Source organism: Thalia democratica, chromosome 4 (assembly GCF_965202585.1).
Source record: "Thalia democratica chromosome 4, ktThaDemo2.hap1.1, whole genome shotgun sequence".
NCBI classification, from domain to species: domain Eukaryota; kingdom Metazoa; phylum Chordata; class Thaliacea; order Salpida; family Salpidae; genus Thalia; species Thalia democratica.
In genome coordinates this window covers 54,867,531-54,882,425 of record NC_139168.1, presented here as the reverse complement: position 1 = coordinate 54,882,425, position 14,895 = coordinate 54,867,531, and the positions used below count along the sequence as shown (strand labels likewise).

Genomic DNA, 14,895 nt, shown 5'->3' with positions numbered 1-14,895 from the left:
GACTCGAGTTTCGTGCCTATGCACTCATCAGCTTCAAAACAAGTTTAAAATAAAGCACAAAACAAAATCACATATAAAAGTTAATTTTTTTTTGCATAAATAGATTATGACGTAATTTTGAAACTATCAAAAATCATGCATGAAACTCGAGTCCTTTGAGTTTTACATCTTTAAATAAACCTTTATATATATATATATATATATATAAAGGTTTATTTAATTGCGCCGGTGGCTGTAAATACAATTTGAAGGGGGGCAATTGCCGGTCAGAGAACATTATTTACAAGGCAACAGTTAACTCTGACCTTGAAAAGAAGTTCTACATCGGCCTATGCTCCACTCAATTCAGATTTCGGTATGCCAACCATAAAAAATCCTTTAAAGGTGGTGTATACGAAAATGAAACTGAGCTTTCGAAGTATGTTTGCGGCCCTTAAGCGCAAAAACATTGATTTTAAATTAACTTGGGAGGTGATAAAAAGAGCACAGCCAATAGCAGATGGTAACAACCCTGTTTGTAGGCTGTGCTTAAAAGAATCAACAGCCGTTATGTATGCGTTAAAAAAGGAAGGTTGTTTAAATAAGCGAAGCGAATTTATATCGTCTTGTCGACATATAAAAAAGCTTCTTTTAAAACACAACAAATTTTTAAGCATTTTATAGTCAATTAACTGTTGTTTTCGTTAATTTTAGTTGTTTAATTAGTTAGAAGGTAGATCGATTTTTGTACTGAATATTTGTAATGTACAATATTACGTCATACTGTTTTTTGTTTTTTTGCATAACTTTTGTATCTTTGTTTAGTACAGTGCTTTGTATTTTGAATTTAACTGGCTGATGATCAAAGCTTTATGAAAAATTAAAGCTTTGTGAAACATATGTTCCAGAATTTTTAAAATCGCCATTTGAATAAATTATATATATATATATATATATATAAACTCAAAGGACTCGAGTTTTGTGACTATTCACTCATTAGCTTCAAAATGAGTTTTGCATCTTTAAATAAACCTTTTTAATAATAAAGCCCTCAAGGTGGGCTCAGTGTGAAAAATGTAATTTATTAAGTTAAATAACTTAATTCTATATATATATATATATATACAAAAGTTTATTTTGTGTATGTTATTTCTATATATATATATATATATATAAAATTAAAATACACAAAATAAACTTTTGCTTGGGACAGCTGTTTCTGCGTCTAATACGCGTCTTCAGCCAAGTTTCATTCAATGAAAAGCAAACTTTAAGTACAGCAATAAAATTATACAAAATTAGGTATTACGTAATAATAGATAGTTGATTTTAGGCAAAAATATTAACATAGATTTTACATAGATTGACCTTGAAAAGAAGTTCTACATCGGCTTATGCTCCACTAAATTCAGGTTTCGGTATGCTAACCATAAAAAATCCTTTAAAGGTGGTGTATACGAAAATGAAACTGAGTTTTCGAAGTATGTTTGCGGCCTTAAGCGCAAAAAAAATTACTTTAAATTAACTTGGGAGGGGATAAAAAGAGCACAGCCAATAGCAGATGGTAACAACCCTGTTTGTAGGCTGTGCTTAAAAGAATCAACAGCCCTTATGTATGCGTTGAAAAAGGAAGGTTGTTTAAATAAGAGGAGTGAATTCATATCGTCTTGTCGACATATGAAAAAGCTCCTCTTAAAATACAACAAATTTTGAAGTATTTTATAGTATTTTATAGTCAATTAGCTGTTGTTTTCGTTGATTTTTAGTTGTTTGATTAGTTAGATGGTAGATCGATTTTTGTACTGAATATTTGTAATGTTTAATGTTCAATTCTTACGTCATATTGTTTTTGTTTTTTTGTAAACTTTTGCATCTTTGTTTACCTAAGTGCTATTCATTTTAAATTTGAACTGGCTGAAGATAAAGACAATCTTTTTTGTCTTTATGAAACATATTTTCCGGTATTTTAAATTTGTCATTTCAACATATTGAATAAGGTTTTGTAATATAAAAAAGTAAATGTCTGTTGAAGCTGAAATCAAAGCATTAGTTGAGTCCTCAAAAATTGGGAAACAGCTGAAAGAAAAACTGATTACCATTGGAAATAAGAAGGACAATGAATTTAGTTGTTTTAAAGCTGAGATGCTTAAATTTAAGGAAGATTATAATGAAAAAAGTAAAATCATTGAAAATAACATTGATCAGATTCAAAAAGATGAATTCAGCAGTAAGAGAATAGACAATATAGAAAATAGAATTACAAAAAAGTTTCTCAGAGTTTAAGTCTGATTTTTCTTCTAAATTTAACAAGTTTGAAACTAAATTCTCCAAATATGCTGAAGCTATGCAGAAAAGTGAACCAACAGAAATTATCACAAACATTAGTACAAAATTAAATTTAGTAGCAGAAAAAATAGAGGCTGAAAATGAACAAAAACTGAAAGAAAAAAAGGCTTTAAATGTAATAATATTTAACATTCCAGAAAGTAAAAATCCAACTCATAATGCACTAGAAAGTTGCAAAAATGATCTAAAAATTATTTAACAAGTATTAGGAGAAAATAAAATGAAAAAAGAAGAGTTTAAGTCACTTTATCGAGTTGGTAAAATTGCAGATAACAAAATCAGACCAATTATAGTCAAATTAAACAATTTAGCATCCAAACACAGACTGTTAAGACTGAGAGATTTGAAATGTTTAATGGTGAAATTGAATCAAAAATCTACATCAACCCTGACAGAACTTTCTTGGAAATTGAAGCTTTCAGAACATTGAGAAAAGAAGTTAAAATAAAGCAAGCCATCGCTGATGAGAAAAAATTGAACATAAAATATGTTATAAGGAACAACAAGATAGTTGAACTGACAAAACAGCCCTTTCGTTACCGCTCCCAGGACATCTGGGATTAGTGGAGGAAATCGTGAGTCAACGGGTATAAATTTATTAAGTGATAGGATTAATTTTAACACTAACAAGTTTTCCTATATAAATTGTAACAACAACTATTTAAAAGTTTGTTACACTAATATAAGATCTGTTTTAAATAAATTTTATATTTTAGAGAACTATATAAATTTGAATAACATTGATTTATTTTTTTGACTGAAACATGGTTGACTAATAAGATCAACGATGCCACAGTGTGTCCTTTTAACTATAACATTAACCAAAGTGATAGGTCTAGTAGGGGTGGAGGTGTTGCTATCCTTTTCAAAAATTCGCTTAAAGTTATTAAAGTTAAAAAGGATTCTATCTCTACTAGCAACATCAATTTTGAATACCTATGTGTAGATGTAATTTCAAAAAAGATGAAATTAAGATTTTGTTGTGTCTACCTTCCTCCACTGTCTGCGAGATGCGCACTGACTGTTCAAAATATAATTAAAATGATTAAAATGGTTTTTCCAAAAGATTGTTCTTTTTATGTTCTTGGTGATTTTAATATGCCAAATATAGATTGAAAGATTCCTAGCACAGATTTCAATAAACCCCATGAGTGTTTTCTTAATTTTTGTACAGACAATTTTTTAACCCAAGTAATTGAAAATCCAACCCATAAGAATGGTAACATTCTCGATCTAATAATTTGCAATCATTTTGGTCTAGATAGAAACATATCACACTCAACTAATTTTCCATTGACAAACACTTGTGACCATAAATTGCTTTCACTAAAAATTAAAATTGAAAATAAAGTAGTACCTATTGCTAAAAAAGTCTCATATGACTATAAAAAAGCAGATTTTGAAAGCATCAATGATTTCCTGTCAAAAAGTAATTAGACCTCTTTATTTAAAAATTCAGAAAATCTCCAGCATTTCTACGATCAATTCATTAGCTTAATCCAAATCTCAATCAAACGTTTTGTTCCAATTTATTCTAGAAATAACAAAAGTAAAAAATATCCATCTCATATTAAAAGTTAATAAAAGAAAAAGCGAATTTATACAAAAAAAGTAAGACAAATAAATCACTTTTGATAAAATACAAAAACAAGTCTAAGGAATATCAATTAGCTGTTAAAAAATACAACTTTGAATATGAAAACAAATTCTGCAAAAACCAAAATTTAAAAAAGTTTTATAGCTACGTGAAATCTAAACTTAAGTTAAATAATTCCATACATCTCTTATATGATAATGATAAAAACAAAACAGTAACCTCAGATTTTGAAATAGCCATACTTTTCAACATAAATTTTCAAAAAGTTTCTAAAAAAGACGAGAGTTACCAGTCTTTTAAGCTACCCCAAAAGAATTGTAGTAAAATGCAAAATTTTTTCATAACCTATGAAGACATTATAAGTTCAATTAACCACTTAAAAGATAAAATCATAAGAACGCCAGAAAACATTTCGGCCTATTATATCAAGCATGTTATCCAATCATTAATTTTTCCACTTTCATTAATATTTAATTGCTCTCTAGAACTATCTGATGTTCCTAAACAATGGAAAACATCTTTTATTATTCATGTGCACAAGAAAGGTAATATACACGATGCGTTAAATTACAGACCAATATCTCTAACAAGTGGCTTTTCAAGAATTTATGAACATATTGTATCTGTAAAAATTCTCAATCACCTCTTTGATAACAAATTATTAACTGAAAAACAGTTTGGTTTTGTTCCAAACCGCTCATCAACCATTCAACTGTTAACATGCTTACATTCTTGGTTAGTTCCTTATCTCAAAAATGAATTTACTAAAGTAGTTTATACGGAAATTCAAAAAGCCTTTGATTCTGTATCACACAAAAGATTATTAAAAATTTTAAATCTGTATGGGCTACATGAAAGCTTAATTGATTGGTTTGATAACTTTTTAAATAATAGATCACAAAGAGTACTCATCAATAATACGCTTTCTGACTCTTTAACAATCTACAGTGGAGTACCACAAGGTGGTGTAGTTGGTCCCCTTCTCTTTTTAATTTATATTAATGATATTTGTTAAAACATTGATATTAAAAGTGAGTTAAGCTTATTTGCAGATGATGCCAAAATCTTTAGTCAGTCAAATACTTCATTACAACTATCTTTAGATAACATTTACATATGGTTAAAAACAATAAAATCAAACTTAAATCCTAGTAAATGCAAAATTCTAACCATTAACAAAAAAAAATCTTCTCCAACTGACCTTTTAATCAATAACATCAAGTTACAAGAAATTAAAGTTTTTAAAGATTTGGGAATTTATATTTCCAAATATTTGAAATGGAATGAACATATCAACTATTTATATAAGATTGCAAAAACTACATGTTATCAAATATTAAACATTATTTGACATTAAAATAAATTCTTTCAAACTATATAAATGAGACTCAATTTTTAGAACAAGATATATTTCATGCTTCTTTCATCAGTTGTATACTAAGCAATAAAAATAAAGTTTGAAATTTTACTTATATAGTGGAAATGTAATCAACGTAATTAATAATAATAAAGCAAAGAGTAATTAACAATACATAAGTACTTATAATTACAATGCAACTAAAAAAAATATTATAATAAAACAGAGCAACAACTTATAAAACAATTTAAGAAAACAACGAAACAGTATAATCAAAATCTTTATGTTTACATAACTTAGGTTTTCTTAATAAAATACAAATAGCCTCAAGTTTAATTAAATCCGAAATGTGAAAAAATTTTTAACAATTTTAAATCTTTTTAAATTATAATTACAAGCACAATCAAGGTTATTTACTAAGTGTTCAGAAATAGCAGATCTTTTTGAAGCATTTATTACTCTAATAGATTTAATTTTCTCATTACTCTTACAAAATTCGTCAATACTTTTTGGAATATGTTCTTTTATTCTTTTGCCAAATTGTCTTGAGGTCATCCCGACATAACTGGCTTCACAGAAGCAGTTAAACTGGTAAACTACCATACTTTGTTTAAATTCTGCTATCGGATCTTTTCCTCCAGGTCTGAACATTGGTTTCGATATAAAAATAACAATTGGCTTAGCCGAATGATACGTCCTACTTACTAATTTACAAATCTCTCTTTCTAACACTCCTGAGTTCTTATTGACATAAGACAATACTAAAGGAATCAAGCATTTCTCAGGCCCTACTGGCTTTATTTTGTTCAAACTATTAAGATGTAAATTTATAGTTTTATTAACAAGTTCTTTAGATAACCATTTTTATTTAATATCAATTTTATCTGTTTTATTTCATCATCAATTAATTCTCTTGAACAGATCTTATGTGCTCGATGGCAAAGCGTTCTTATTAAATTTGTTTTTCTCTTCATGCTACAGAATGAATGGAAGTTTAAGTAGTTACCAGTGAAAGTTTTCTTTCTAAAAACGGTTGTCAAAAATTGATTCTTGTGTCGTTTTACTAAAACATCAAGAAAAGCAAATTCATCATTGTTTTCCTTTTCTGAAGTAAATTTTATTGAAGAATGTGTTTTGTTCAACACATCAAAAAGTTCATCTATGTCTTTCTCATCTTTTCCAAGTACAAAACAATCGTCGACATATCTATAATAAGTTACTTTGTATTTAGAGACCACCTTTCTTTCTATAAAGCCCATAAATATGTTTGCCAAAGTTGGCCCTAACGGGGAGCCCATGGCTATTCCATCATGTTGGGAATACATTTGTGAATTAAATGTAAATTGTACACCACTAGTGGATAAAGATTTTGATTATACTGTTTCGTTGTTTTCTTAAATTGTTTTATAAGTTGTTGCTCTGTTTTATTATTATATTTTTTTTAGTTGCATTGTAATTATAAGTACTTATGTATTGTTAATTACTCTTTGCTTTAATATTATTAATTACGTTGATTGCATTTCCACTATATAAGTTAAATTTCAAACTTTATTTTTATTGCTTAGTATACAACTGATGAAAGAAGCATGCAATATATCTTGTTCTAAAAATTGAGTCTCATTTATATAGTTTGAAAGAATTTATCAAATATTAAAAAGTTTTAAAACTAATTCTGTTTTAATTCTGACAAAACTATCTAAAACATACGTTCGCCCTAAACTTAAGTTTAGTACCCAAATTTGGTCACCCTATTTAAAAAAGGATGTTAACAAAATTGGATCTGTGCAAAGGAGTTTTACCCGTCATATTTGTAGTCGTTGCAACATATCTTACACATCATATAATGATAAAATGATTAAATTTGGCTTGAAATCACTGGAATATAGAAGATGGGAATTTGATTTATTAACTCTTTACAAAATTATCAATGGCAAATATAAAAGTTTTTTAACCAGTTTTTTAATTTTTCCCAAAATAAATATCAACTAAGAGGAGATAATTTAAAAATAGAATGTAAACATGATTTTCAAAACAGTCAGTGGCAAGGCACATTTTTTCACAGAGCAAAAGCTATGTGGAACAGACTACCCCAGGATATAGTATCTTGTGAGGGGGTAGAAAAATTTTGTTTAAAGCTAAAAAGATTTGACTTAAATACAATAAATACCAGTAAAATTCACTAATTTTCCAATATAAACAAAAGAAAAAATATTCGTTTCCCTACGCCTCCCCCCTACAAACTATTAGTTTACTTATTTATTTTGTAATTATGAATTTTGTTTTATAAGCGATGATGTTAGACAAACTTCTTTATTGTGTGTACTAAGTAATATATAAGTTTGAATTTTTTGAATTGAATTTTTTATTTAGTTCATTTGTATATCATATTGTGTTTAACTTTGTGTTTTCATTTAAATTTTGTTTGTATATATATATATATATATATAATTTATCTTAAAGTTTTGAATATAAGTTTATTTTCTTTTTCTCTTTTTGTGTGTCCTGTTTAAGTGGCTCAGGTTTTGATGCCTGAGTCCAACATTGCACAATAAACAATATAATAATAATAATAAACTATTTAAAAGCCCTTCAAGTGGGCTCAGTAGAAGGTGTTCAAGTTTGAATATTAACCTTATTTTATATATATATATATATAGAATTAAGTTATTTAACTTAATAAATTAAATTTTTCACACTGAGCCCACCTTGAGGGCTTTATTAATAAAAAGGTTTATTTAAAGATGCAAAACTCAAAGGACTCGAGTTTCGTGACTATTCACTCATCAGCTTCAAAACAAGTTTAAAATAAAGCACAAAACAAAATCACTAATGAAAATTAATTACTAATCATTAGTGATTTTGTTTTGTGCTTTATTTTAAACTTGATTTGAAGCTGATGAGTGAATAGTCACGAAACTCAAGTCCTTTGAGTTTTGCATCTTTAAATAAACCTTTTTATATAGTTATTTATATATAGTTATTTGCCTTAACTAAAAAAGAATGCTCAATTTACTATATATATATATTTAATTTGCATAAATATATTTAAATCAGCTCTTTACATCCCAGTAAATTGAGCATTCTTTTTTAGTTAAGGCAAATAACTATATAATTTTTGTTAATAAAAATATACATAATATAAACAATTTTCTTGTCATAAATTTTTAAATGGCTGTTTTTCAAAAATCTGCTTTTTCAGGTTGTTTGTAGTATTGACATTTCCTAAAAATTTGAGTTAAATTGCTTTGAAAACGAAGAAGGAGATAGATTTTTAATTATTTTTTTCAATTCTGAAATACTGACAATAATTTTTTTTTACTCCATACGATTGTATCAGAATTTTTTTACTAAGGTTGTTATATCTGAAAAATGAATTGATTAATTTTTGTTCTTTAAAAATTTTCTTATAGTATATACCAGTTGCTTTGAAATAAGTTCCAATAACTAATTTTGTAAAAAAATGTTGGACTCTACCCCCCTATGCCCTTAATTAACTTTATATATAAAAGAAAATAGTTTGATTTTTTTTTACTAACTTAAATCTTACCACATTAAGTACTTGCTTGAATGCATATTTATTAACCTCTAAGTTAACTTCAATTTTTAATAAACAGCTTAATAAAACTCGAATCATGAATATTATTTTCAGATCTAAAACAAAAAATAATAATTTTTATAAGAGTGGTTAAGAACTAGCCACAAAACTAAAAAAATTGTTAATTTACATTTAAATCAATTAAAGTCATGTTCATGGACAAAATTAGGTATGTAATATAACAAAACATTAAAACTAGATCGACTAAAACTCACTCAATCTAGAAATAAAAAATCTTTAAACTCTCTTGAGATTTTTATTAAAAATCAAAACTACCCCGCGTCAACCTAACTTTTTCTTTAAATTCAAAATATCTCAAATTATTCTGAGTTACCCTGAGTCTCCCTTAGACTTTCTAGAGTTTCAAAACATCAGTAAATTCTAGAGTAATCAGTAAAAAAAAACACATTTTTTAGGATTACATAAGAAACATAAGGTATAGTGATAAGACTTTTTTCTTTGACTTATAACTAGAGTGTCCCTTTGGGCAAATAATTAATTTTCTGTCAAAACTTAACATGGCAGATATTGAATACTAAGAAACTTTAATTTTGTCAAAATTCAGTGGATTTTGCTAGATTTATAATTTTTAATGATTATATAGAACATTTGCCTAAGTACATAGACTTTATTTGCATTTTCTAGCTTCGAAACATGCAATAAATATACATAGCTGGTTTGATCTAATAAATTAGGTCCTTAATTACACTTAACTTATTAAGTCACCTTTTAGAGTTTTTAAACTTGAGAAATACCTTTAAAACACCTTGTGCAAAAATTTCAAATGACTTAAAGAAATTTTTACCTTGGGGTATTCAATTTTCTGAGACAACCCCAATTCAAGCTGTATAGGACCCAAAAAAATGCAACCTTATAATTTTTAGCTTGACTTTTTAACATGTGGTCAATTATAACAAAACCACATTGTGCACAATTCAAGAGGATTTTAAGAAAGTTTTATAGAGACTTGATTTAATGTAATTTTTAACACTTTTTATAAGTTTTCTTGAATTTCTAATCATTTTTTCAAAAAATCAAGAAAAGCCACCATAAAACTTTCTTTTAATTGTCTTAAATTGTGCACAATGTTTTTTTGCGACAATTGGCCTCATGTAAAAAGAATTAAAGCTGAAAATTCAAAGGTCAATTGGATACCATACATTTTGTATTGGGGTAGTTTTCAGAAAATAAAATTTGGCATAAGTAAAAGTTTCTTCAAATCATCTCAAAATTTGCACAGGGTGTTTTTGTGGTACTTGCCAAGTGTAAAAAAACTTCTAGCTGAAAACTCAAATATCGCCATATTTATAAGCAGCCTAAGTGTGTATCTTGTAGTTTTTGATTAAGATTTGTTGTTTAAAGTTTTCCAAATTTAGCTTAGTAAGAATTCTATAAAATTTATACTTTACAGCAGCGGTTGGCAAATGCACCCTCAGCTCCTTTTAAGCCAAAAATATACATTTTAAATATATAAAATTAAAAATTTTGTAATAAAAACTTACAGTTAGGCTCTTTATTCAATAAATACAATTTATTAGTGCTCTAATATTGCTATCATTAGTAGATCTTAGATAATATTTTTCTTCTGTCTACTAGAACTTTTTTTAAACAAATGCGGCCCTCGAAGGTTTTTTTCTAAATAGTGAGGCCTGCAGGCAATTTTTATAGAAAAACCTGCCTGCAAGTTACACAAGGCTGTCAACCCTGCTTTACAGTTTAGTTATTTATTAGGATATTTGTTACTTTTTAACCTTTTTTAAATAGTTTGTGCTTTAAATGAGCAAATGCGATGTGGAGTTATGTAACGCTATTTATTGCATTTCATAATCTATTGCTATTTAAAACTCTGAAAAATGATTCTGAATCAATGTTTATAAACATAATAAATAAGTTAGTTATTCTTCTTAGTTTTCAACTAGGGGTCAAGATTTTTTTTATCATCCCCTGAGGCCTTAAATATTAAATCAAAAATAAATAGTATTACTCAGAAAAAAAATATTAAATATCACTTAAAACAACTAAACAAAAAACAAAAGTTGTATGTATTAATTTAAAAGGTTTTTTTTTAATAATTAACATTTAATCTCACAAAATCAGTAAACTATTCTAAGTTGAATTCAGCACTTAACACTTATTGAATTTTAAGTCAGATGAACAAATTTACATCTCATAAAAGCAAAAAATATTAAAAACAATTTGCAATGTGCATTGATAAAATAATAAAAAATTAACTTACTATAGCACCCATCCTAGCTAATATTTTAGCAAAAATATGTGACCTATTATATTTTCCACCTTCTTGCCAAGTATCAACAAAAGCCACACATCCACTCAATATATCAGTTTTTGGAATTTTTTCAATCATTGTTACTGTTTTTAGACTTTTTTCACTAGTATTAAGTATCATTGAAGTGTTGTTGAGCTCCAAAAAACTTCTATTAGTAGTTATAATAGAAGACTTTGGTGATAAGTGTGATGGCAAACTGTGTTTGAGAGATGTAAGACAATCATCAATAAAGCCATCTTGACCACTGAAATTAATTAACATTCATTTGCTTGTTTGATTTTTACTCAAAATCAAACTTTACCATAAGCATTAAAAATAGACTCATTTGTATGAACACAAACATAAAAATAATATATACAAAAGATTAGTATCTTGATGAATTAATTTATTAAAAGCATAAACTCTTGAACCTCAGCCATTATAAAGCCGAGTATTTAAAATTCAAAAATATATACCATCTATTAATTTAGAGGCTCAATCGAACAAAGTTTATCATTATAACAACAAAAAATGTTGCTCTTTATTTTAATTTAATTACACTGTAGTGAACTTATAGTATTGAGACATAAATTTGAACAACTAGCAAGTTTTAGTGATATTGATAAGTACAAAAATCATATAAATATGCAACTTTACACAGTTCCACAAAGTTATTCATTATTGCTTTCCAGAACTAAATGTAAACTCTGAGAAACTGTGTTAACTGTTTAATTTAGAGAAACATGTGTCAGTTAAATAAAGCAAGTACTGTGAAATTTGTTGTTATTGTATATTCCAACAAACTTGTTATGTTAAGATCTTTTCAAACGAACTAATTGCAACTAATTTTTGAATATTTATGTTGCTTTGAAATTTTGAAGTCAAAATAATATTGTTAGTTTTAAGAAAAATCATCAGTTTTTTTTTAAATTTTTTAGTTATTTTTAAATCTTATTCAAAGATTTCAATATCAAATTAAAATATCATACTGATCTAATAACAGGGTTCATGCACAACATTTTTCAAATTTATCATGATATTTTAAATAGATTGACATTTTCCCAAAACAGGCAATATTAAACTTTAAGAGCAATTTTGGCTATCAGGGGGAAGGTGTAAAAAAATTATGATGAGACACTTTTGCACAAAGACATTTATTCACGGGTTTAAACTTTTTTATCACCCACACTTTTTGGTAATCCGCTTTATGGTAACCCAATAAAAAGTCAATCGGCAATAGGTGAACATTTGTTAAATAATTTAAAATGCGCAAAAAACTATAACAATAATATGTTTTCAATTGTTTGTAAAGGACGTAACATGTATCATTTAAGTGTTTTAGAGTCTATATTTATTAAAACTAGTTGAACTTTGAGGTCTTAAAAAAGTATACTAAAATGTTTATATCAAAAATAAACAAACTATTCATTAACTGAAAAGCCTAAGGAATGTATTTATATGTGTTTTATTAGTTTTAAATAAAGTTTAATATGGAAAAGTATGAAAATGATACCATGATATAATTTGCAAAATATTAGCCTATTTTAGCAGTGAAACTACTCATGCAAAACATTAGATGCTCGATTTTTCATAATCTTAGCCTAGAAATCTTAGCTCAAACAGATCACTATATTAAGAGTCTTTTGATATGTTTTTTATTGGAAATAAATAGTTATTGTAGAAGTTTAACTGCATTTGTCACAGGTGTGTTTCTTTTACAATGGACAGAAATGTTAATTTTAGCCAAAAATTAACTTGATATTTTATTTTTAAGTTTTTATGATATAAACAAAACCAAAATTAGAAAACTACAGACCATTAAGAGTCTTTTAATATCTTTTTTATTACATACAACATAAACTTATCAACAATTTATCAGTTTTAAATGGAAAAATTACTCAAGCAGAACAAAATATGCTTGTTTTTGCTTAATCTTAGCCTAGAAATCTTAAGCATAAACAAATCCCAATAAATGATGTGTCACCAAGGAGTTAGTTTTTCAGTTTTTACATGTAGTCTTTTTTTCTAGTTTATCTTATATTTTAAAAAGGGTAAGTATAATAACACAACATCTAACTTATTTGCTTGACCTTTATAAATTGTTTATTGTTGCAGATGGAGGAGTAAGACTGATGATTTTCTACTAAAGAACTTGTGTTTATTGTAGAAAAACATCAGATTAATTGTTTCCTCTACAACAATAAACGTCTTTCAAAAGTTAAGCAAGCAATTTGTCATCACCTGTAATTTTATTTGTCCCTTCAATATTAAATTTACATCAAACTAACCAAAAAAAAGAAAAACTATCTGTTTAACTAAAAAAAATCCCTTGGTTACACTTCACAAGGTTGAAATCTCAACACTAAAAACCACAAACTGTGGAAAAAATCATGAACTTAAATCCTCATGCAAAAGTCAGCCAGGAAATACCTGCTTTATTTCAATTTTGTGCAACCTTAAAATCATCTAAATTTCAGTTTAAAAAAATTTTAAAAAGTTTTGAAAAACTTAGTTAACTATACCTGTTGTAAATATCTTGTGGTCTGTTTAAAGATTCATTTACTGATAGCATTTTTCTTCACAATAATTACTTCTAAAATTATTGTTTACAGCAAAATTTGAATTAAAATGTAAATGAGTGTTTTCAATAATTTTAAAATTCCCCAAGTAAAAATAGCTATTTTGTGAAAAGGTTAAAAACAGAGATAAAAAAGTCAAGTAAAGAATGCAAAAACGAACAGTAATAACCATCGTAATTTCGTAAACCATATTAAAGAACGTAAGTATCCTTAAGGAATTTCAGATTATAATATAAAAACTAAGTTAAAAAAGTATTTATTCTTTGTTTTGTAGATGTTTTACAGAATTTACAAGTTTTGTTCAAATATTTATACTATATTTAGGGTGGTTTAACAAAAAACTTTTAGGTTTTCTGACTTTCTTCTAAATTTTTAAATGTGGACTTTTTTTCGTCTATTTATTAGTAAAAGTGATTAATTTATTGCCAAAATATTTACTTGGTGATTTGAAAATACTTAAAAAGTAATGTATTTATCTTTTTAATGTTTGCAAATATTAAATATTTCCTTATCGTTACATTTTTAAGCTAAGAAAAGTATTCAGAAAAAAAAAAAAAAAGAATTTTTTTAGAAGAAAACTTTTTTTTTTATTAGCGTTCAATTTTAATGCTTTATTTCGTTTATTTTTTCTCTTATTAAGTACATAGTGTCTAAATTTTACAGTACTTATATTTATAAAAGCAAAAAAAAAATATGGTCAAGTTAACCGGTTTTTAAAATAAATTTTATTTATTTTCTACTTCAATCAGATATCTACTTCTTTGGTGATTCAACAAATAAAAAAGTTAAACTTTTAGTACAAAATACTGATAAAACTCAACGTTAAAGGAATTAAGCTTTTTACAATTTTACCTTATTTAGAAAGCTGTGACCTGTTCTGTTCTGCTTGTATACAATTTTAAATAAATTTGGCAAGCCTGCTGTATTGGATGGGCAGCTTTTAGTAGGATGGTCGGTATCAGAGTTGTCAAGAGTAAATAAAGCAATGCTTTTTTACAACTATGGTCAGCACGACTATTTAAATTCGGTCTATTCAAATTCCGACAATTCAAATTCTTAAAAAAATTTGAAACGGTTAAAAATGAAAAAGTAATGTACATTTGTCAAATATTAAATATAAATATGTTGGTCATATTAATATCTACAAGCCATTTTTTTATACTGCAAAACATTGAA

At 26.6% G+C, this 14,895-nt stretch overlaps 1 protein-coding gene across 7 annotated transcripts in view; it reads right to left on the bottom strand.

The window, feature by feature from the left end:
- Positions 1 to 13,750, bottom strand: part of LOC145834033 (uncharacterized) — a 98,007-nt gene extending 84,257 nt beyond the window's left edge. For all 7 annotated transcript variants that reach the window (XR_014369772.1, XM_082941347.1, XM_082941351.1 and 4 more), the window contains exons 1-2: positions 13,663 to 13,750; positions 11,111 to 11,405 (exon numbers count right to left, since the gene is read on the bottom strand). Coding sequence is in view for 6 of the 7 variants with exons in the window: in XM_082941347.1 (XP_082797473.1) it covers positions 11,111 to 11,405; positions 13,663 to 13,712 (345 nt within the window). In the remaining variant the exon portion in view is untranslated. The remainder of the gene's footprint in view (positions 1 to 11,110; positions 11,406 to 13,662) is intronic.
- Positions 13,751 to 14,895: the final 1,145 nt, after the last annotated feature.